This window comes from Bombina bombina, chromosome 7, assembly GCF_027579735.1.
Source record: "Bombina bombina isolate aBomBom1 chromosome 7, aBomBom1.pri, whole genome shotgun sequence".
NCBI lineage: Eukaryota > Metazoa > Chordata > Amphibia > Anura > Bombinatoridae > Bombina > Bombina bombina.
The window spans coordinates 569649141-569673392 of NC_069505.1; the positions used below are offsets into that span (position 1 = coordinate 569649141).

Here is a 24252-nt window from a genome sequence, read left to right on the forward strand (position 1 = left end):
CATCAAAATCTAATTTCTCTGAAGCTGACTGCTTGGAAATTGAACGCTTGATTTTATCAAAACGTGGTTTTTCTGAGTCAGTAATTGATACCTTAATACAGGCTAGGAAGCCTGTTACCAGAAAGATTTACCATAAAATATGGCGTAAATACTTATATTGGTGCGAATCCAAAAGTTACTCATGGAGTAAGGTTAGGATTCCTAGGATATTGTCTTTTCTACAAGAAGGTTTAGAAAAGGGTTTATCCGCTAGTTCCTTAAAGGGACAGATTTCAGCTCTGTCCATTCTTTTACACAAACGTCTGTCAGAGGTTCCAGACGTTCAGGCTTTTTGTCAGGCTTTGGCCAGGATTAAGCCTGTGTTTAAAACTGTTGCTCCACCATGGAGTTTGAACTTAGTTCTTAATGTTTTACAGGGTGTTCCGTTTGAACCCCTTCATTCCATTGATATCAAATTGTTATCTTGGAAAGTTCTGTTTTTAATGGCTATTTCCTCGGCTCGAAGAGTCTCTGAGTTATCTGCCTTACATTGTGATTCTCCTTATCTGATTTTTCATTCAGACAAGGTAGTTCTGCGTACTAAACCTGGGTTCTTACCTAAGGTGGTCACTAACAGGAATATCAATCAAGAGATTGTTGTTCCATCTTTGTGTCCTAATCCTTCTTCGAAGAAGGAACGTCTTCTACAGAATTTAGATGTAGTCCGTGCCCTGAAATTTTATCTACAGGCAACTAAGGATTTTCGACAAATGTCTTCCCTGTTTGTCGTTTATTCTGGTCAGAGGAGAGGCCAAAAAGCTTCTGCTACCTCTCTCTCTTTTTGGCTTCGTAGCATAATACGTTTAGCTTATGAGACTGCTGGACAGCAGCCTCCTGAAAGGATTACAGCTCATTCTACTAGAGCTGTGGCTTCCACTTGGGCCTTTAAGAATGAGGCTTCTGTTGAACAGATTTGCAAGGCTGCAACTTGGTCTTCTCTTCATACTTTTTCCAAATTTTACAAATTTGACACTTTTGCTTCTTCGGAGGCTGTTTTTGGGAGAAAGGTTCTTCAGGCAGTGGTTCCTTCCGTATAAAGAGCCTGCCTGTCCCTCCCGTCATCCGTGTACTTTAGCTTTGGTATTGGTATCCCAGAAGTAATGATGACCCGTGGACTGACCACACTTAACAGGAGAAAACATAATTTATGCTTACCTGATAAATTCCTTTCTCCTGTAGTGTGGTCAGTCCACGGCCCGCCCTGTTTGTATGGCAGGTCTAAATTTTTAAATTATACTCCAGTCACCACTGCACCCTTTGGCTTCTCCTTTCTCGTTGGTTCTCGGTCGAATGACTGGGTGTGACGTAGAGGGGAGGAGCTATATAGCAGCTCTGCTGGGTGATCCTCTTGCACTTCCTGTTGGGGAGGAGTTAATATCCCAGAAGTAATGATGACCCGTGGACTGACCACACTACAGGAGAAAGGAATTTATCAGGTAAGCATAAATTATGTTTTTTCTCCTACCTTCCCTCTCATCTCAGGTTTTGCGCACCCTCCAGTACATCGATGATGGGGGAGCTGTACAGCTGAAGGGCAGGGTAGCTTGTGAAGTCAGCTGTCATGAACTGTTGGTGACTGAATTGGTCTTGGATGGAGCTCTGTCACCACTCATGCCTGAAGAGATTGCAGCTCTGCTCTCCTGCTTGGTATTCCAGCACAAGACGCAGTGCGAACCCAAGCTTACAGATACCGTGGCTCAGGTGAGAGAGAGGGTCTCCCAAAAAAACATGATCAAGCTGATATCATGGGGTCTAAAAAAAGATTAATTCCAAGATTAGCTAATGTGCGTATCAAGTATTTTGCAACTATGGAACATTATCATAAGGAATACTGTGAAAATGTTCTTTAAGGTAAAACGCGTTGAGTAGTATGTATTTTGCAACACCAGGCTGAATAAGCAATCTGTGTCAGAAGTAGTTGAATGTAAAAATGTAGACAGATTTATATGCAATTTAATAGACGTGCAGTTTGTTTATACAAACAAATGACCAATATGGCCACAGGTAGCAGCGTTCCGCTATTTTTAGAGCTGTTTTTATTCGTATAATAGTTCAACACACAATTATCTGGATCTTTGTGTGTTGAACTATTAGACTAATAAATCTGGCTCTGGAAATAGCTGAACGTTACTACCTGCGGCCATATTCAGCATTCATTTATACAAACCAATGCCAAATTAGCCAAACTGCAGATGTCTATACCTAAATATTACTTAGTGTTGCAATTATAACTCTTTATTTTTTTATTTTACATTTTAAAAATCTAGATGTTGATCAGCAGCTTAGAATGGACTTCCTATGGTTGCTATAAGAGACATCCAGCCTTATAACCTTTTACAATGAGGAACCAGACTTGTTTGGGAGCAACATTTAGATATTTTGCTGCTAAAAACAAAAAACATAATTTATGAAAGAACTTACCTGATAAATTCATTTCTTTCATATTAGCAAGAGTCCATGAGCTAGTGACGTATGGGATATACATTCCTACCAGGAGGGGCAAAGTTTCCCAAACCTCAAAATGCCTATAAATACACCCCTCATCACACCCACAAATCAGTTTAACGAATAGCCAAGAAGTGGGGTGATAAGAAAAAAGTGCGAAAGCATAAAAAATAAGGAATTGGAATAATTGTGCTTTATAGAAAAAAATCATAACCACCACAAAAAAAGGGTGGGCCTCATGGACTCTTGCTAATATGAAAGAAATGAATTTATCAGGTAAGTTCTTACATAAATTATGTTTTCTTTCATGTAATTAGCAAGAGTCCATGAGCTAGTGACGTATGGGATAATGAATACCCAAGATGTGGATCTTCCACGCAATAGTCACTAGAGAGGGAGGGATAAAATAAAGACAGCCAATTCCGCTGAAAAATAATCCACACCCAAAACAAAGTTTAAATCTTATAATGAAAAAAACTGAAAATATAAGCAGAAGAATCAAACTGAAACAGCTGCCTGAAGTACTTTTCTACCAAATACTGCTTCTGAGGAAGAAAACACATCAAAATGGTAGAATTTAATAAAAGTATGCAAAGAAGACCAAGTTGCTGCTTTGCAAATCTGATCAACCGAAGCTTCATTCCTAAATGCCCAGGAAGTAGAGACTGACCTAGTTGAATGAGCTGTAATCCTTTGAGGCGGAGTTCTACCTGACTCAACATAAACATGATGAATCATAGACTTTAACCACGATGCCAAAGAAATGGCAGAAGCCTTCTGACCTTTCCTTGAACCAGAAAAGATAACAAATAGACTAGAAGTCTTCCGGAAATCTTAGTAGCTTCAACATAATATTTTAAAGCTCTAACTACATCCAAAGAATGCAACAATCTTTCCTTAGAGATCTTAGGATTAGGACACAATGAAGGAACTACAATTCCTCTACTAATGTTGTTAGAATTCACAACCTTAGGTAAAAATTTAAATGAAGTTCGCAAAACCGCCTTATCCTGATGAAAAATCAGAAAAGGAGACTCGCAAGAAAGAGCAGATAATTCATAAACTCTTCTAGCAGAAGAGATAGCCAAAAGAAACAAAACTTTCCAAGAAATTTAATTTAATATCCAGCGAATGCATAGGTTCAAACGGAGGAGCTTGAAGAGCCCCTAGAACCAAATTCAAACTCCAAGGAGGAGAAATTGACTTAATAACAGGTTTTATACGAACCAAAGCTTGTACAAAACAATAAATATCAGGAAGACTAGCAATCTTTCTGTGAAAAAGAACAGAAAGAGCAGAGGTTTGTCTTTTCAAGGAACTTGCAGACAAACCTTTATCCAAACCATCCTGAAGAAACTGAAAAATTCTAGGAATTCTAAAAGAATGCCAAGAAAAATGATGAGAAAAACACCTGGAAATGGAAGTCTTCCAGACTCGATAATATATCATCCTAGATACAGATTTACGAGCCTGTAACATAGTATTAATTACGGAGTCAGAGAAACCTCTATGACTGAGAATCAAGTGTTCAATCTCCATACCTTCAAATTTAAGGATTTGAGATCCTGATGGAAAAAAGGACCTTACGATAGAAGGTCTGGTCTTAACGGAAGAGTCCATGGTTGGCAAGTAGCCATCCGGACAAGATCCGCATACCAAAACCTGTGAGGCCATGCTGGAGCCACCAGCAGAATAAACGAACGCTCCTTTAGAATCTTGGAAATCACTCTTGGAAGAAGAACTAGAGGTGAAAAGATATAAGCAGGATGATACTTCCAAGGAAGTGACAATGCATCCACTGCTTCCGCCTGAGGATCCCTGGATCTGGACCTATACCTGGGAAGCTTCTTGTTTGGATGAGAAGCCATCAGATCTATTTCTGGAAGTCCCCATATTTGAACAAACTGAAGAAATACCTCTGGGTGAAGAGACCATTCGCCCGGATGTAGCGTTTGGCGACTGAGATAATCCGCTTACCAATTGTCTATACCTGGGATATGAACCGCAGAAATTAGACAGGAGCTGGATTCCGCCCATACAAGTATTCGAGAGACTTCTTTCATAGCCAGGGGACTGTGAGTCCCTCCTTGATGATTGACATATGCCACGGTTGTGACATTGTCCGTCTGGAAACAAATGAACGACTCTCTCTTTAGAAGAGGCCACGACTGAAGAGCTCTGAAAATTGCACGGAGTTCCAAAATGTTGATTGATAATCTCGCCTCCTGAGATTCCCAAACCCCTTGTGCTGTCAGAAACCCCCATACAGCTCCCCAACCTGTCAGACTTGCATCTGTTGAGATCACAGTCTAGGTTGGAAGAACAAAAGAAGCCCCCTGAACTAAACGATGGTGGTCTGTCCACCACGTCAGAGAGTGTCGAACAATCGGTTTTAAAGATATTAATTGAGATATCTTTGTATAATCCCTGCACCACTGGTTCAGCATACAGAGCTGAAGAGGTCGCATGTGAAAACGAGCAAAGGGGATCGCGTCCAATGCAGCAGTCATAAGACCTAGAATTTCCATGCATAAGGCTACCGAAGGGAAAGATTGAGACTGAAGGTTTCGACAAGCTGAAACCAATTTCAGACGTCTCTTGTCCATCAGAGACAGAGTCATGGACACTGAATCTATCTTGGAAAGGTTCTTTCTATTGAAAATGAGCAAAGGGAATTGAATCCAAAGCTGTGGCCGTAAGACCTAAAACTTCTATGCATATATAGCAACTGAAGGCGACTAAAGGTACCGACAGACGGAACCCAATAAAATTATCCCTTGTCTGATAGAGACAAAGACAGTGACACAAACTATCTGGAAACCTAAAAAAGGTGACCCTTGTGTGAGGAATCAAGAGCTTTTGAAAAAAAGATCCTCTAACTATGTCCTGAAGAGCAAGTGAATCATATGAGATTCCGCATCCTCAGAAAATAATCTGAATGAAAACAGAAAAATGGAAATATGCATTTATTGTATCTAATGAAAACAAATAATGCTATCAATGACCATAAAAAGGCAAAATAGTTTGAATAAAACTCCAAAACCCGGTTCCTAAAAAAAGGAACTGGAAGAAATACCCCAGAAAATTCCAGGTCTGAGCAGCGCTTGAACCCCATGGGTGCCCAGCCATGCTTCAACAGTACCCAAAATATATAGGACAGAAACACACTTAAAGAAAGTGTTAGCCTTACTGGAATAAAATCAAAGACATTTGGACAAAATAGAACCAAATAAATTTCAAAGAAGTCTTAATCTGCCTCTTACCAGCCAAGCTGGAATACGGCACGTACATCGCAATATTAGGGAGCTGATTTCGAACTCCAATTATAAACATGTTACTTGGGAAAGAACTCAGAAATTCGTTCCTTAATAAGAACAACCAAACTTAGTATAAGCTTAAAGTTTTAGTCTTAGAACTCAATCTTGAAGCCCAGAGTAACAGTTAAGAATTGAATCCAATTATAAAACAAATAATTGATTATCTTAGAACAAAAGAAATATGGATTTTTTTTATTATTTTTTTAAAAATCACAAAATTCTTCTAGCTAAAATAGCTAAAGACATAGATTAACCCTCATTTGCGAAAATATTCAATAAAATGAAGATACAAATGAAATTATTAGCATGATAGTCCAGTTAAAATGACCAGTCAATACAGTGGACTTGCATAATCAATAAATGCAAAACAACAAAGACAAATGCAACAGCACCTAGTCTAGTAAATGTTGTCCCTTTAACAATGCTAAAATAAATCATAATCTGATACTTGATCTTAAAGTAAACAGAAAAAAATGAAGCAATTGCAATATCCAAATAAATTACAGGACCAAGAAAAGTACCTGAAACTAAATAATTTTTCATAAATAAGATACAACTATCTAAAGGAAAATAAATACTATTTTGCTATAGAAACAATAGCATAATTAGTAGAAGTAGAGATAGCCCCAATAAATTGGAGAACCCTCTAAATTGAATTTAACTGCTGGCAAAGAATATAGTTTAAAACCTTTGAAAAAGGAATAAAAGAAAATTCTCAGCCTATTCCATTCCCTAGTATGGGGAATTGGAAAGAAAACCTCTGAAAACACAGAAGAATAAATAGGCAGAAATAGTGTCAGCTAGTCTTAAAGAACTAGTTACCTTAATATCCAAAATAATCAACACCTTTTCAACAAAGAACAAATGTACTTTAATAATAGAAAAATAATAAAAAAGTAGATTTGTTAGTGTCAATATCTGATGAAGAAAATTTCTGAAAGAGAAAAAAACATCATCAGAGAAGGATAAATCAGCATGTTGTCGGTCATCTGAAACTTCAATAATTAAAAAAGAAGTGAAAAAGACCTAAAAATTTTATTAGAAGGCACGAAGTCAGACAAAGCCTTTAAAATAGAATCAGAAAAAAAATTCTTATAAATCTTCTAAATATTTCTTGTACATAAGATGTAAGAATGGAAATGTATAAAGCATAAATACTAATGGATTCTGCATGTAAAAGTATATAATAATAACTTATTACAAACCATAGCTAAAGATAAACATTTATAACATTTAAAATAAATGAACTTAGCTTTGGTAGAACTGAAACTCAGTTAAGCGTTTTTCCAGAAGTGGCTTCTGATTCAGGGTCAGTCTGAGACATCTTGCAATATGTAATAGAAAAAACAACATATAAAGCAAAATTGATCAAATTCCTTAAATCAGTGGTTCTCAACCAAAGTGACCTCAAGGCCCAGTAAATTTTAGCTGGACATGTCCAGGGCCCGGTAGTTTTATTTATATATATATATATATATATATATATATATATATATATATATATATATATATATATATATATATATATATATAGTAAGCAGCAGGGATTTGCCCTATCAGTAACTAAGCAGTTCAATGTGGGCTTAGTGGGGGCCCTGGAGTGTGGGGGTCCTGCCGAGGGTCTGACGCTGTGAGGGACATGGAGTGTGAGGTCTGGCCCTGGAGGTTGGGGGCCCTTTCTTTGGCCCTTAATGTTGGGGGTCCTAGCTCTGGAGTTTGATGGGCCTGTTGGGGTTAGGGCAGGGAGGCTACCATGTTCATTTGCATAAATTTGAATACATTTGGGTCAGTGTGAGACAGTTTTCCTGGGGCCTTGATTGGTCTCAGTCTGCCCCTTGTGTGCAGTGGGGTAAGAGTGTGTAGTGGGGGCATGACAGGTCAGGGCCCACCAGCAGGGCTATCACGGCCCGGTACTGGGCCACGGCCCGGCTGTTGAGAAACCAGGCCTTAAATGACAGTTTCAGGAATGGGAAAAAAATGCCAATGAACAAGTTTCTAGCAACCAGAAGCAATAAATAATGAGACTTAAATATTGTGGAGACAACAATGACGCTCAAATTTTTTAGCGCCAAAAAAGCCGCCCACATTATTTGGCGCCTAAATGCTTTTGGCGCCAAAAATGGCGCAACATCCGGTAACGCCGACATTTTTTGGCGCAAAAACGTCAAAAAAATGACGCAACTTCCGGCGACACGTATGACGCCGGAAATGACAAGAAAATTTTTGCGCCAAGAAAGTCTGCGCCAAGAATGACGCAATAAAATGAAGCATTTTCAGCCCCCGCGAGCCTAACAGCCCACAGGAAAAAAGTCACATTTTAAGGTAAGAAAAAACTGATTAATTCATATGCATTATCCCAAATATGAAACTGACTGTCTGAAATAAGGAACGTTGAACATTCTGAGTCAAGGCAAATAAATGTTTGAATACATATATTTAGAACTTTATACAAAAGTGCCCAACCATAGCTTAGAGTGTCACAGAAAATAAGACTTACTTACCCCAGGACACTCATCTACATGTTTGTAGAAAGCCAAACCAGTACTGAAACGAGAATCAGCAGAGGTAATGGTATATATAAGAGTATATCGTCGATCTGAAAAGGGAGGTAAGAGATGAATCTCTACGACCGATAACAGAGAACCTATGAAATAGACCCCGTAGAAGGAGATCATTGAATTCAAATAGGCAATACTCTCCTCACATCCCTCTGACATTCACTGCACGCTGAGAGGAAAACCGGGCTCCAACTTGCTGCAGAGCGCATATCAACGTAGAATCTAGCACAAACTTACTTCACCACCTCCATGGGAGGCAAAGTTTGTAAAACTGATTTGTGGGTGTGGTGAGGGGTGTATTTATAGGCATTTTGAGGTTTGGGAAACTTTGCCCCTCCTGGTAGGAATGTTTATCCCATACGTCACTAGCTCATGGACTCTTGCTAATTACATGAAAGAAATATATACTTTTTATAAAAGAAAATTGTAAATGAACAAGTGCATTAAAGGGACAGTATACTCAAAATTAAACTTTCATGATTCAGATAGAACGTACAATTTTAAACAACTTTCTAATTTTACTTTTATTTTCTAGTTTGATTTGTTTTCTTGGCATCTTTTGTTAAAAAGCATACCTAGGTAGGCTCAGGTGCAGCAATGCACTACTGGGAGCTAATGCTGATTGGTGGCATTGATGCTAACTCGAAAAAAGGGGATACGTCCGCACTCGTAATGGAGACCCAAAAAGTTCCAATAAAGTTCAGAAACAGGCAGACTTGAAAGCAAGCTGATTTATTTGAATCGCATAAAAACGCATCCAAAAGACCATACAGAGACGATCATGACAAAGGAACGGAACTTCTCTGCATTTGCGTTTCGTGCGAACTAACCGCATGTCAGGATTCCCTTTAGCGTTCACTTGCTTACCAGTTCATTGAGCTGCTGTCCCTTTAATTTCAGACCTACCCACTTCCTGTTTCCTATAAAGGTCTATCAGTCTCTTAGCAAATTGCTTGGTATTGAAGTACACCTTAATTCCACGCTCCTCAAATTACCTATAGTTATCACTTATGTGAGTTACAGCTCAAACCAACCTGACCTTTTAATTCATTAAAGCCGCTTAGCCGCAACTCGGCAATTCCAGCACCTACGATATCAACTCCAACTCCGGCCGGATCTACTAGATCAATCCGCGGTGACGTCACACGCCAACGAAACGGACAATCCAGGCTAATGCCATTCCGCTCATCGTTACCGGACCTCGTAACTGGGTATTAGGAGTTATACCTAAATCTGATACCTAACCATCTGGCTTATTTTGAAGGTAACCTACTTTAAGTCTACGAACTATACGTAATATCTGCAACTATCCATACTTAAGTGCTACACTCAATACCACTGCTTAATTGTTTGTAAAGCACTATAGTGTATTTTCTTTTCAGCTTATCCGAAAAGGGATACTATGTTAATTTTCAGTTTCACAAGTGTTTCTCAGTTGATACTTAGTAATTGTACCTCAGCTTAATTAACATTCTCCTCAACTTCTGTCATTTAACCACGCTGGTTTCAGTACAGTAGCTTAGCTGTATTTCTGTGAATTCTCTCAGGTGACAGTTATAAGCATATTTCCTTCTCATTCCTGAAACTTATAACAACTGCTTAGGAATATAACTGGGACCCACTTTACCTATTAGGTAAATTATGTGCTTCCCAAATGATCCTAAGCCACATATAAATATAAAATTACATCTCAGCAGCTGTGGTCTAATTTGAAGTTTTTCTTATTCTCTAGAACAACTTGATATTTTTATAAGGTCGTGACAGAATACCAAGCCATTTAATATGGATCCAGCTGAGATGACCGCAGAAATACAGTCTTTAAACCAGAAAGTTGATTTACTGGCTGATGGCCTTAATACATTAAAAGCAGAAAATGTAGCACTTAAAGCATATATAAAGGATTACCTAGAGACAAAAATACATTCCCCTGAACCACAAGTTAGTCTCCCTGAAAAATTCTATGGTGACAGGGCACACTACAGAGACTTTAAAAATGCATGTCTCCTGCTATTCACGTTAAAACCCCAGTCCTATCCCAATGATAGAACCAGAGTTCTAACTATTATTTCTTTCCTTAGAGGGGAGCCACGCAGTTGGGCAAACAGTTTCTTTGAGACCAATGAAAATATACTCAATTCATTGGATCAATTTCTATTGGCCATGGGTCAATTATATGAAGACCCTTTCAAACAGCAGACTGCAGAGACAGCACTTAGGGCTCTGAAACAAAGGAAAAGGGTAGTTGAGGATTACATTTCAGATTTCAAGAGGTGGGCAAAAGATTCCGAATGGAATAATTTATCTTTAAGGAATCAGTTCCGCCTGGGTCTATCTGATCCTGTAAAAGATGAACTCTCCCGCACTGACATTCCTGCCACATTAGAAGAGTTAATGAAGCTCAGTATTACTATAGATAGAAGATTAAGGGAAAGACAACATGAAAGAACATATCCAGAGACATACTCTAAAAAGGGTTCTGGTAGTACGTCTGCCACATCTTCTCACAAAACTAACGCTGAACCAATGGAAATTGGCTTCCTGAAAGGCCCGTTAAGTCCCCAAGAAAAGATTAGGCGCAGAGAAAATAATCTGTGTCTCTACTGCGCATCAGATGAACACTCAGTTAAAGAATGTCCTGTATTACAGAGATCTAACAAGGGTGAGTTCACAACTTTTAATATTTGCTGTAATACATCTGTCACAAGAACGATATACTGTAAGCTTTCACTCTCTTTTCAGTGGGATCAACACCGGCTCAACGTGCCCGCAATAATTGACTCTGGAGCGACAGCTTGTTACATTGATAAAGATTATACATTTATCAATAAAATTCCGCTTATTCGGAAAAAGTCTCCTGTTTTATTAAAGGGTATTGATGGAAGGCCCATCTCTTCAGGTCCAGTAGAGTTTCAAACAATACCAATTCTAGTATCTACCCCTGAACAACATAGAGAATATCTTACATTTGATGTAATTGCTTCACCTGCTTCTCCAGTCATACTAGGATTGAATTGGTTAGTTTTACACAACCCTGACATAAACTGGACAAACTTGACACTTAAATTTCCTTCCAAATATTGCAGTACAACATGTTTTCCTCTTAATATCATGCACTTCACCCCTGTACAAGATGAGATAATTTTACCTAAACAGTATAGGGATTTCGCAGATGTTTTCAGTAAAACCGAATCTGAAAACCTTCCACCCCACAGGAAGTATGACTGTCCTATTGAGCTAGTACCAGGGGCACAGATACCATACGGTCATATTTTTCCTTTATCTAAACCCGAGCTTTTACATCTAAAGACCTATCTAGAAGATAATTTAAGGAAGGGTTTCATTCGCCCCTCCACCTCTCCAGCAGGAGCGGGTATATTTTTCGTGAAAAACAAGGATGGCTCCTTAAGGCCTATTGTAGACTATAGACAACTTAACAAAGTTACAATAAAGAACCGGTACCCCTTACCACTTATCCCTGAACTGATCGAAAGACTAGAAGGGGCTAAATACTTCACCAAATTAGATCTCAGAGGGGCTTACAATTTAATACGTGTCAGAAGTGGTGACGAATGGCTCACGGCGTTCCGTACTAGGTATGGTCTATACGAATACACCGTGATGCCATTCGGTTTGTGTAACGCCCCTGCCACTTTCCAATATCTAATCAACGATCTTTTCAGAGATTTTCTAGATGTTTTCCTTGTCATTTATTTGGATGACATACTCATTTACTCAAAGACCTTTTCTGAACATATTTTACATGTAAGACAGGTACTCTCTAGGTTAAGAAGCAATTTCCTCTACGCCAAACCAGAGAAATGTATTTTCAACACACAGAGTATAACCTTTTTAGGTTATGTTATAACATCTAATGGAATTTACATGGAACAAACTAAAATTCAGGCAATTAAGGAGTGGCCTTCACCTAAATCAAAGAAAGAGGTACAAAGGTTTCTTGGCTTTGCTAACTTCTATCGGAAGTTCATAAAGAACTTCTCGAACATAACAAAGCCTCTAACTCATTTAACCAAATCAGGTACACCGTTTAAATGGAATTCTGAAGCCCAATCAGCTTTTGATATGTTAAAAATCCGGTTCACTACCGCACCGATTCTGAGATTTCCTAACCCTGAACTACCCTACACTTTGGAGGTCGACGCTTCAGATGTAGCTGTGGGTGCAGTTTTATCCCAACGTTCAGGCATAAACCAACCTCTTCATCCTGTAGCCTTTTTTTCTCGCTGTTTATCCAGCTCAGAACAAAATTATCCCATTGGAGACAAAGAGCTCCTTGCCATCAAGATGTCATTGGAACATTGGCGTCACCTCCTAGAGGGTACTTCATTTCCCACTATCATATATACGGACCATAAGAACCTCCAATACCTTAAATCAACAAGGACACTTTCCGCAAGACAAGTCCGCTGGAATCTTTTCTTTTCTAGGTTTAATTTTCAGATTGTATACCGACCAGCTGGGAAGAATCACAAGGCAGATGCCTTGTCTAGATTACCTACTCATACTCGATTCAATTTACCAAAGGATACTATCATCCCAGCGGAAAACTTTGTCTCCTTCGTCACTGACACCAACTCCAGTCTGATTCATGAACAATCTCTGGACTCCACTAAACCAATCTCCCAGCTCCAGAAGAAAACTGATGGATTATACTATTTCAAGAACAAGATTTATATACCTCCTACATTAAGACAACTAGTTCTTCAGTCTTCCCATGAATCTTTACTTGCTGGACATCCAGGAGTTAAAAAAACACAAGAACTTATCTCACGTTCATACTGGTGGCCGGGAATTTATCAAGACATTAAGAAATATGTCCTTACTTGTACAGAATGTACTATCTCCAAAAGAGCTAAACATGCTCCTTATGGACTTTTGATTCCGTTACCTACTCCTAGCAAACCTTGGCAAGAGATTGCTCTAGATTTTATCGTTGACCTTCCGAAATCCGACAATAACACTACCATCTTAGTTGTTGTCGATCTCTTCAGTAAAATGTCACACTTCATCCCTTACCATAAACTTCCTACTGCATCTGAAACCATTCAACTTCTTATCGCTCATGTTTTCAAACATCACGGTATTCCCAATACTATCCTTACTGACCGTGGAACTCAGTTCTCCAGCAAACTCTGGACTGAATTCTGTAAGGTTTTTTCAATTGATAAAAGGCTTAGTTCAGCATACCATCCTCAGACCAATGGCCAGACTGAAAGGTCAAATCAGTGGCTTGAGCAATTCCTTAGGATCTATTGCTCTTCGCAACCATTACAATGGTCAAAACATTTGCCTTACGCAGAGTTCTGCTTCAATAACACCACTCACTCCACAACCAAACAAACTCCATTCTATGTGAACTACGGTTACCATCCCAGATTTCAATTACTCTCTGACAATCAGAGTTTATCACCCACTATATCTGATCTTTCCGTTCTCATTACATCTAACTTTTCTACTATCAAAGCTGCTATAGAGGTTGCAAAGAAGACCCAAAAGTACCATTATGACAGGAAGAGAATTCCGTCTCCGATATACTCCGTTGGAGACTTAGTTTGGTTATCTACGAAAAACCTTAGACTCAACACCCCTTCTAGGAAATTCGCTCCTCTGTTCATCGGACCTTTTCCAGTGGCTCAAATTGTCAATTCTAATGCTGTTCGTCTTACACTACCCGATTCTATGAAGGTGCACCCCACCTTTCATGTTTCCCTATTAAAGCCTTATAAAGCTCTCAGGAATCCCTCTTCTGCTACTATTTCTCCGGAGGTTATTGTGGACCCTAACATCGAATACGAAGTACAATCTATCTTGGACTCCCGAATCCATAGAGGAATTCTTCAATATCTCATCCGTTGGAAGGATTATACTCCGGATGATGATTCGTGGGAGCCTGCTGTCAACATCTCTGCTCCTCGATTGGTTGCACTGTTCCATCGCAGGAATCCTGACCGTCCCAGTCCTTGAGCCCCGGAGTTGCTCCTTGAAGGGGGGATTCTGTCAGGATTCCCTTTAGCGTTCACTTGCTTACCAGTTCATTGAGCTGCTGTCCCTTTAATTTCAGACCTACCCACTTCCTGTTTCCTATAAAGGTCTATCAGTCTCTTAGCAAATTGCTTGGTATTGAAGTACACCTTAATTCCACGCTCCTCAAATTACCTATAGTTATCACTTATGTGAGTTACAGCTCAAACCAACCTGACCTTTTAATTCATTAAAGCCGCTTAGCCGCAACTCGGCAATTCCAGCACCTACGATATCAACTCCAACTCCGGCCGGATCTACTAGATCAATCCGCGGTGACGTCACACGCCAACGAAACGGACAATCCAGGCTAATGCCATTCCGCTCATCGTTACCGGACCTCGTAACTGGGTATTAGGAGTTATACCTAAATCTGATACCTAACCATCTGGCTTATTTTGAAGGTAACCTACTTTAAGTCTACGAACTATACGTAATATCTGCAACTATCCATACTTAAGTGCTACACTCAATACCACTGCTTAATTGTTTGTAAAGCACTATAGTGTATTTTCTTTTCAGCTTATCCGAAAAGGGATACTATGTTAATTTTCAGTTTCACAAGTGTTTCTCAGTTGATACTTAGTAATTGTACCTCAGCTTAATTAACATTCTCCTCAACTTCTGTCATTTAACCACGCTGGTTTCAGTACAGTAGCTTAGCTGTATTTCTGTGAATTCTCTCAGGTGACAGTTATAAGCATATTTCCTTCTCATTCCTGAAACTTATAACAACTGCTTAGGAATATAACTGGGACCCACTTTACCTATTAGGTAAATTATGTGCTTCCCAAATGATCCTAAGCCACATATAAATATAAAATTACATCTCAGCAGCTGTGGTCTAATTTGAAGTTTTTCTTATTCTCTAGAACAACTTGATATTTTTATAAGGTCGTGACACCGCACTTGATCACTGCATGCTATAAGCTAACTCCCAGTAGTGCATTGCTGCTCGTTCTACAAAGAATACCAACAGAATGAAGCAAATGTAATAGTAGGAGTTGATTGAAAACATATTTAAAGGTGTATGCTCTATCTGAATCATAAAAGAATAATTTTTGGTTTCATGTCCCTTTAAAGCTGGCTCACTCCTCTGCTCTGTGTGAGTATATATTTTGCTTTAAAATGAAGGTAAACTTTGATGAATAAAAGCCCGGTTTTTAAAAATACTATTAAAAACAGGGGCACTTTCATTCATCAAAGTTTAGAAAGCAGCCATTTTGTTTAAAAACGTACCTTTTTTCTCTTCACAGCCGGAGCAGCTTCCCCTGCACGGAGATCTTCACACGTCAGCAATGACTAATCCGGCTTCCTCCAGTCACGGCTTTCCCCCCCAGGGGAATTATTGCCTGAGGCCATGCCGTAATTGGAGGAAGCCGGATTTGTTATTGCTGACATGTGAAGAGTGGATCTCCGGGCAGGGTAAGCTGCTCTAGCTGTGAAGAGAAGGAAGGTAAGTTTTTAAACAAAACGGCTGCTTTCTAAACTCTGATGAATGAAAGTGCCCCTGTGTTCAATAGTATTTTTTAAATACCGGGCTTTCATTCATCAAAGTTTACCTTCACTTTAAAGCAAAATATATACTCACACAAAGCAGAGGAGTGAGCCAGCTGCAGAGCAAAACATATTAGAGGAAGTAGCGGTATTATGAGATGAGCATATAAAAGGCGTTGGACTGCTTTATTGTGGCCCCAGTATCTTAGGTTGGACAATAGATTAGAATATACTTCACAAGTTTGTAGAAAGGTAGTTAATCTTTTACTAGTTCTATTATGCTTGGTATTGTTTTATATACAATCTGGCAGTCTAAGAAAGTTCCCTGGATGCGTTTGATATTCTCTCACATCTGTATGTAGTTGTTTTGGTCAAAATCCACAATGCACCTATTTAACAGACAGAGAAGTAATGTATACTAAACTAGAGGCAAATACAAGTTAACATGTAGTTAAAACATTTCAGTTTAAATTGTATTTGCATCAAACTAAGAATTTATATTAGTGCCAGGTGCTCCCCTGTTAACTTCACTCTTCCCTGTGAAATACAGTATTGCACAAAGCCTCATTACTTTGTATGGGAAGAAGTTATCATCTCTCTGGGACGTACAGGTTCCGCACTTTTTCTTAGAGTATTCAATGAGGTCTACCGCTGTGAAATCTGCACAATTATTTCTCTCCAAGCTGGAGCCCCTAGTAGTATTACACAATTAAAAATCAGAAAATATTTATATATTAAAAAAAATTTTTGTCAAAGTGTCAGCTCACTAGACAAATTTAAAAAGTTTCACAACTCCATTACAAAAAGTCTGGTTGAGCATTTTCCAGTAGATATTATAACATAATTCATAATTTTCTGATTCACAGGGTGTTAAGAAGGTCCGTGCCTTGGCAGAGCATTTGGGGGAGACCCAGAGAGCGTGTGGGTTGCGAGAATCTGTAGAGGACTTTGTGGCTCAATACAAATTTGGCTTGACGGAGGTTGTGTACGAGTGGGCACGAGGAATGGTAAGGATAAAACTTAGTTACATGTGCCTAATTTATACAGGATTACGTTTTTCACTGACATCATTTTGTTCACAGCCCTTCTCAGAGATCATGACGCTAACGGACATACAGGAGGGCCTTATAGTGCGTTGTATACAGAGGCTAGATGAGGCTTGCCGTGATGTGCGCTCTGCTGCACGACTGGTTGGAGACGCCACATTGTGTGCCAAGATGGATGCAGCTTCACAGCTTATTAAGCGAGATATCATCTTTGCCGCTAGCCTGTACACCCAGTGATTTTCCATCTCAAGGGTATATGCTCTGTGTCCTTTTATCTCTATAACGTCATGACCAATATACAGTATATTATACCACAAAATTACCATCACCTGGGTTCACAAAGTATATTTAAATGGGCAGTAAACACTAAATACATTTTATAAGCATAGTATTGAGGTTATTCCCCGCCTCCCTCTAATCATTGGTGCCGCCATGTTGAAATCTAGATTTTACTACATTCCAGTGCTGACCTGTTTGCACATGTGCAGCAACTCTTCGTCAGGTACCTGCAGTGTAACCTAGTTTTCAAAATGGCAGCATCCATAATTAGATGGAGGTGCATGAAATGTATTTAGTATTTACTATCCCTTCAATAATATACTTTCCTCCATCTTAAAATGCTGTATAAATTGCCTCTTCTTTTATTCTCTTAGGGAACGCTCATCATGAAGTGGCATAAAGCAACTACCCTGAGTGTAAAACATGGCTGCAGTCCGAGAAGATACTGGCAAAATATCAGCCGAACTAATGCACAACATATCTTTCCCATTCTATGGACAAAACTGCTTTTAAAACCCACGGCTGGCAAAACTGAACCTCTATGAGGTTGACCTATTTATTCTCGAGGCGTCTAGGAGGGTAGCATGTGATCCAAAAGGATCTTGTGCCTCAGTGTAATTATACCTTTCTATCAAGATAACAATGGTAGCCGCCATTTTATGGCAGACTCAGTCCTCAGAATTGATGACTAAAATATCCTTATGTTGTTTCTGTAATGTACATTAATATAAGGGCAAATAAATCAGATTAAGATCCCTCTTGATGTTTTGTGTCATGAATTATAGTTTTGCTAAATGTTTCTTTTTACCCTTTATTAATTACAAAAAGTATTGGTCAATGTTTTGGCTCCATTCACCAGCCTTTGTCAAGATTAATTGAATCCTCAAAACTTTATTGATACAGTTTATAATGTAAATCCCACAACCCATTTTAAAACTTGAGACGTAAGGGGTTTTTTTTGGTGGGGGGGTTCGCATTATTTTATTCTGATGTTGTCATTTAAAACAGCCTATAATAGTTTACACGTTTCAATTCCCATAGTTAACCTCATTATTAAATTATTAGGGTTGGATATTGGCAACAATAATATCTTAGCAACCATAAACTAAAACATTTGACACAATTCATCAGAATCCCAGATCAACACACTATTTTTTTCTCTGAAACTATGTATAGGTTGGAATTTCAAACAATCATAGTGCTTGCCACAACTAGTTTTAGCTAAATATAATTTAAAGATATTAAAGGGACAATCTAGGCCAAAATAAACTTTCATGATTCAGATAGAGCATGTAATTTTAAACAATTTTCCAATTTACTTTTATCACCAATTTTGCTTTGTTCTCTTGGTATTCTTAGTTGAAAGCTTAACCTAGGAGGTTCATATGCTAATTTCTTAGACCTTGAAGGCCACCTCTTTTCAGATTGCATTTTAACAGTTTTTCACCACTAGAGGGTGTTAGTTCACTTATTTCATATAGATAACACTGTGCTCGTGCACGTGAAGTTATCTGGGAGCAGGCGCTGATTGGCTAGACTGCAAGTCTGTCAAAAGAACTAAAATAAAGGGGCAGTTTGCAGAGGCTTAGATACAAGATAATCACAGAGGTTAAAAGTATATTATTATAACTGTGTTGGTTATGCAAAACTGGGGAATGGGTAATAAAGGGATTATCTATCTTTTAAAACAATAAAAATTCTGGTGTAGACTGTCCCTTTAAACTCAAAATTAAATTCTTCATAAATGTATTAATTAAAATGAAACAAAACTGCAATATACATTTATTTATAGTGCTTGATTTTCACGTAAAATTCCATTGTTGCTGTAATTGTCAAAACTGAGCTTGTCCCGCACTCCCCAGAGAGGGGCTTTAAGTCAAATTCGGTAGCCTAAGTATGCTGCAAAATTACCTGAACCAGCTGCATACTATGTAATGATTGCTTAGAGCAGATAGTCCTGATTGGTCACTGTCAAGGGAGGTAAGATATTTGTTGTTTTTCAGAGTTCAATTACTTAAAGGGAAATGAAACCCACATTATTTTCTTCCATGAGTCAGATAGAGCATGCAATTTAAAGCAACCTGGATAGCGCTTGCTGATTGGTGGGTACATTTAGCCACCAATCGGCAAGCTGTACCCAGGTGCTGAACCAAAGATGGGCCGGCTCCTAAGCTTACATTCCTGCTTTTTGTTTTCAAACAAAGATAGCAAGAGAACAAAGAAAAATTGCTGCTCTATCTAAATCTTGAAAGAAAAAAAATGGGTTCAGTATCCCTTTAAATGGAGGGGGGTCCTTTTTGTCTCTCCTTCAGTAAAATTTGGGATTTTAAATTGCACAGTATTGACATTTCTCATACTACTTTGTTCACTTGGTTGGATATTCAACACGTTAATAGTACAAATGTAGACTTGTTCATTTCCTCACCCGTCCAGAAAAGATGATATTGCCTTGTGCGACCGGCTCAGTTATATTTTTATTAGTAATATAGTAACTAGGGTCATGTTTTCCTGGACACTTATGAGTTACGCATGCTGCAGGGTAAGCAAGGAGGAATATGTATTCTACCTCTGGACATCACATGACTAGTGCTGACGAACAACACAATACATGTCCCTCCCTGCTTACCCTGTAGCATGTGTAACTCATAAGTGTACAGGAAAACATGGCCGCCGAGGTGGCAACCATAATTGTAACGGAACCAGTAAAATCTAGAATTCTGTTGTACCCTTTTGTTTCTTCATTCAATAGATGCGTACAAATCTGACGCTTATTTATGTTGTTTTTTTTTCTTGTTTGTCGTAACGGTTGTTTAAAAACGTATTTAAAAAAAATAATAAAAATCTTTTTTAAAAAAATATTTTATGTAGAATAACAATTACTGTTGAATGTGCCCAAGAAAGGGAGAGTGTACATCTTTAAAAATAAGGCAATACTGTTGTTCATGGGTCTCACATTTTAAGGGATATAAAACCCCAAACAAATATTTTCTGATTCACACAACATACAATTAAAAAAAAAAAAAGTTTCCAATGTACTTCTATAATAAAATATACTTTGTTCCCATGCTATTCTTTGCTGAAGAGATACCTACGTAGGTGTCTGGATATGGCAGGAAATTGTGCTCTTCCATATGGCTAACACTATTGCAAACTGCTGCCATATAGTGCTCTAGAAACAGCTTCTGTCTCTGTTTTTCAACAAGAGAACAAATAAAATTTGAGACTACAAGTAAATTAAAAAGAAAATTGTATGCTCTGTCTGAATCGAGAAAGAAAAATTTTAGGTTTCATGTCCCCTTAAAGGGATACTAACCCCATTTTTTTCTTTCATGATTCAGATAGAGTAGCAATTTTAATCAACTTTCTATTTTACTCCTATTATCAATTTTTCTCCGCTCTCTTGCTATCTTTATTTAAAAAGCAGGAATGTAAGCTTAAGGGACACTGTACCCAAATTTTTTCTTTCATGATTCAGATTGAGCATGAAATTTTAAGCAACTTTCTAATTTACTCCTATTATCAAATTTTCTTCATTCTCTTGGTATCTTTATTTGAAATGCACAAATGTAAGTTTAGATGCCGGCCCATTTTTTGGTGAACAACCTGGGTTGTCCTTGCTGATTGGTGGATAAATTCATCCACCAATAAAAAAAGTGCTGTCCAGAGTACTGAAACCAAAAAAAGCTTAGATGCCTTTTTCAAATAAAGATAGCAAGAGAATGAAGAAAAATTGATAATAAGAGCAAATTAGAAAGTTGCTTAAAATTGCATGAGCTATCTGAATTACAGAAGAAAAAATGTGGGTTCAGTGTCCCTTTAGGAGCCTGCCAATTTTAGGTTCAGCACCCTGGATAGCGCTTGCTTATTAGTGGGTACATTTAGGGACCAATCAGCAAGCGCTATTCAGGTGCTGAACCAAAAATGGACTGTCTCCTAAGCTTTACATTCCTGCTTTTCAAATAAAGATAGCAAGAGAATGAAGAAAAAATGATAATAGGAGTAAAATAGAAAGTTGATTAAAATTGCTCCTCTATCTGAATCATTAAAGAAAAAAAATTGGGTATAGTATCCCTTTAAGTGTGTATGATTCTCTGGAGGTCTATTAAAGGGATATTCCAGTCAAAATTGAAATGCATATAGATGAATTACATCTTTGAATAGAAACATATTTACATTACGATATACATACATTGGCAAAAATGCATAAGTAAAAGTTATCACTGTTTTAGTGTTAACATTGTTCACTGCACGTGCATGTGAAGCATAGCTAGATATTCTCAGTGCGCCAGCATTTTGAATACTGCAGCTGCTCAGAGCATCAGTGGGGCTAATACATGTATGTTCCAAAACTGCTTTTATACACAAGTGAAATTCACCTGTGTGAATTCCAATTGGGTCCCTTCACATAAACTGTAAGGTTTCCAGTTACCATCAAATCACCTCCAGAAATGTACACAGTAAAGTAAAGATTGTTTCTGTGGCCTTTATATTTGTTCCTACCCCTTTAATTAAAGGGACACTAAACCCAATTTTGTTTCTTTTATGATTCAGATAGAGCAGCAATTTTAAGCAACTTTCTCATTTACTCCTAGTATAAATTTTTCTTCATTCTCTTGGTATCTTTATTTGAAAAAGTGGGAATTTAAAGCTTAGGAGCCCGCCCATTTTTGATTCAGCACCCTGGATAGCGCTTGCTGATTGGTGGCTACATTTATTGATAATAGCAGTAAATTAGAACGTTGCTTAAAATTGCTTCTCAGTCTGAATCATGAAAGAAAAAATGTGGGTTTAGTGTCCCTTTAATTTATATTACTTAGTTAAAGGGACACCGAACCCAATTTTTTCTTCCGTGATTCAGAGTGAGCAACAATTTTAAGCAACTTTCTAATTTACTCCTATTATCAAATTATCTTCATTTTCTTGGTGTCTTTATTTGAAAAGCCAGAATGTAAGTTTAGATGATGGCCCATTTTTGGTGAACAACCGAGGTTGTTCTGGCTGATTGGTGGATAAATTCTCCCACCAATAAACAAGTGCTGTCCAGGGTCTCAATCGAACAAAATGCCTGGCTCCTTAGCTTAGATGCCTTCTTTTTCAAATAAAGATAGCAAGAGAACGAAGTAAAATTGATAATAGGAGTAAATTAGAAAGTTGCTTAAAATTTATGATTCATATAGAGCGTGTCATTTTAAACATTTTTTTTCTATTTAGTTTCATTATCAAATTGTGCAGTCGGAACACTTTTTGAGACATTAGCTTTACTCTGCATGAGCAATTCACAGTGTATACATATGAGTCTGTGATTCGTTGACAGTTCTCACATAATAGGGGGGGGGCAGGGAAATGGTGGGATATTCTGAAATTTGGGGGGGGGAAATATACTACTGAATTGAAATTCATTGTTATTGCATTGACTATTTCATAGTCCTAAAAAGTAATAGATTGTAGTTCTGAAGCGCAAGAATATACATTTCTTCTGTTATGTGTGATCAGTCCACGGGTCATCATTACTTCTGGGATATTATCTGCTCCCCTACAGGAAGTGCAAGAGGATTCACCCAGCAGAGTTGCTATATAGCTCCTCCCCTCTACGTCACCTCCAGTCATTCTCTTGCACCCAAAGACTAGATAGGAGGTGTGAGAGGACTATGGTGATTATACTTAGTTTTTAGAACTTCAATCAAAAGTTTGTTATTTTACAATAGCACCGGAGCGTGTTATTACCTCTCTGGCAGAGTTTGAAGAAGAATCTACCAGAGTTTTTCTTATGATTTTAACCGGAGTAGTTAAGATCATATTGCTGTTTCTCGGCCATCTGAGGGAGGTAAAAACTTCAGATCAGGGGACAGCGGGCAGTTGAATCTGCATTGAGGTATGTAGCAGTTTTTATTTTTCTGAATGGAATTGATGAAAAAATCCTGCCATACCGTTATAATGAACATGTATGTATGCTCTACACTTTAGTATTCTGGGGATGGTATTTCACCGGAATTACTCTGTAAAAGTACATTAAACCTTTTATTAGGTATTTTCATGTTAAACGTTTTGCTGGAATGTAGAATCGTTTGCATTAATGAGGTACTGAGTGAATAAATATTTGGGCATTATTTTTCCACTTGGCAGTTTGCTTGTGTTAATTATGACAGTTTCGTTTCTCTCTCACTGCTGTGTGTGAGAGGGAGGGGCCGTTTTTGGCGCTCTTTGCTACGCATCAAAAATTTCCAGTCAGTTATTCTTGTATTTTCTGCATGATCCGGTTCATCTCTAACAGAACTCAGGGGTCTTCAAACTTCTTTGAAGGGAGGTAGATTCTCTCAGCAGAGCTGTGAGACTTATATAGTGACTGTGATTTAAAACGTTGCTCTGTAATTTTTATGTTTAAAATTTAATTAGTGTTATTTTACTAATGGGAACAAACCTTTGCTAAAAAGTTGTGTTGTTTGTAAGGAGTGATGCTATAACTGTTTTTCAGTTCATTATTTCAACTGTCATTTAATCGTTTAGTGCTTCTTGAGGCACAGTACGTTTTTGTTAAATAAAATTGTAACCGAGTTGCATGTTTATTGCTAGTGTGTTAAACATGTCTGATTCAGAGGAAGATACCTGTGTCATTTGTTCCAATGCCAAGGTGGAGCCCAATAGAAATTTATGTACTAACTGTATTGATGCTACTTTAAATAAAAGCAAATCTGTACAAATTGAACAAATTTCACCAAACAGCGAGGGGAGAGTTATGCCGACTAACTCGCCTCACGTGTCAGTACCTGCATCTCCCGCCCGGGAGGTGCGTGATATTATGGCGCCTAGTACATCTGGGCAGCCATTACAGATAACATTACAAGATATGGCTACTGTTATGACTGAAGTTTTGGCTAAATTACCAGAACTAAGAGGCAAGCGTGATCACTCTGGGGTGAGAACAGAGTGCGCTGATAATTCTAGGGCCATGTCTGATACTGCGTCACAGCTTGCAGAGCATGAGGACGGAGAGCTTCATTCTGTAGGTGACGGTTCTGATCCAAGCAGATTGGA

The 24252-nt window shown here is 38.2% G+C and overlaps 1 protein-coding gene across 1 annotated transcript in view; it reads left to right on the forward strand.

Moving 5' to 3' along the window:
* SKIC2 (SKI2 subunit of superkiller complex) overlaps positions 1 to 17976 on the forward strand; it is a 75597-nt gene extending 57621 nt beyond the window's left edge. The window contains exons 28-31 of the mRNA XM_053721949.1: positions 1522 to 1740; positions 16762 to 16902; positions 16978 to 17193; positions 17595 to 17976. Coding sequence (XP_053577924.1) covers positions 1522 to 1740; positions 16762 to 16902; positions 16978 to 17178 — 561 coding nt within the window. The 3' untranslated portion in view covers positions 17179 to 17193; positions 17595 to 17976. The remainder of the gene's footprint in view (positions 1 to 1521; positions 1741 to 16761; positions 16903 to 16977; positions 17194 to 17594) is intronic.
* Positions 17977 to 24252: the final 6276 nt, after the last annotated feature.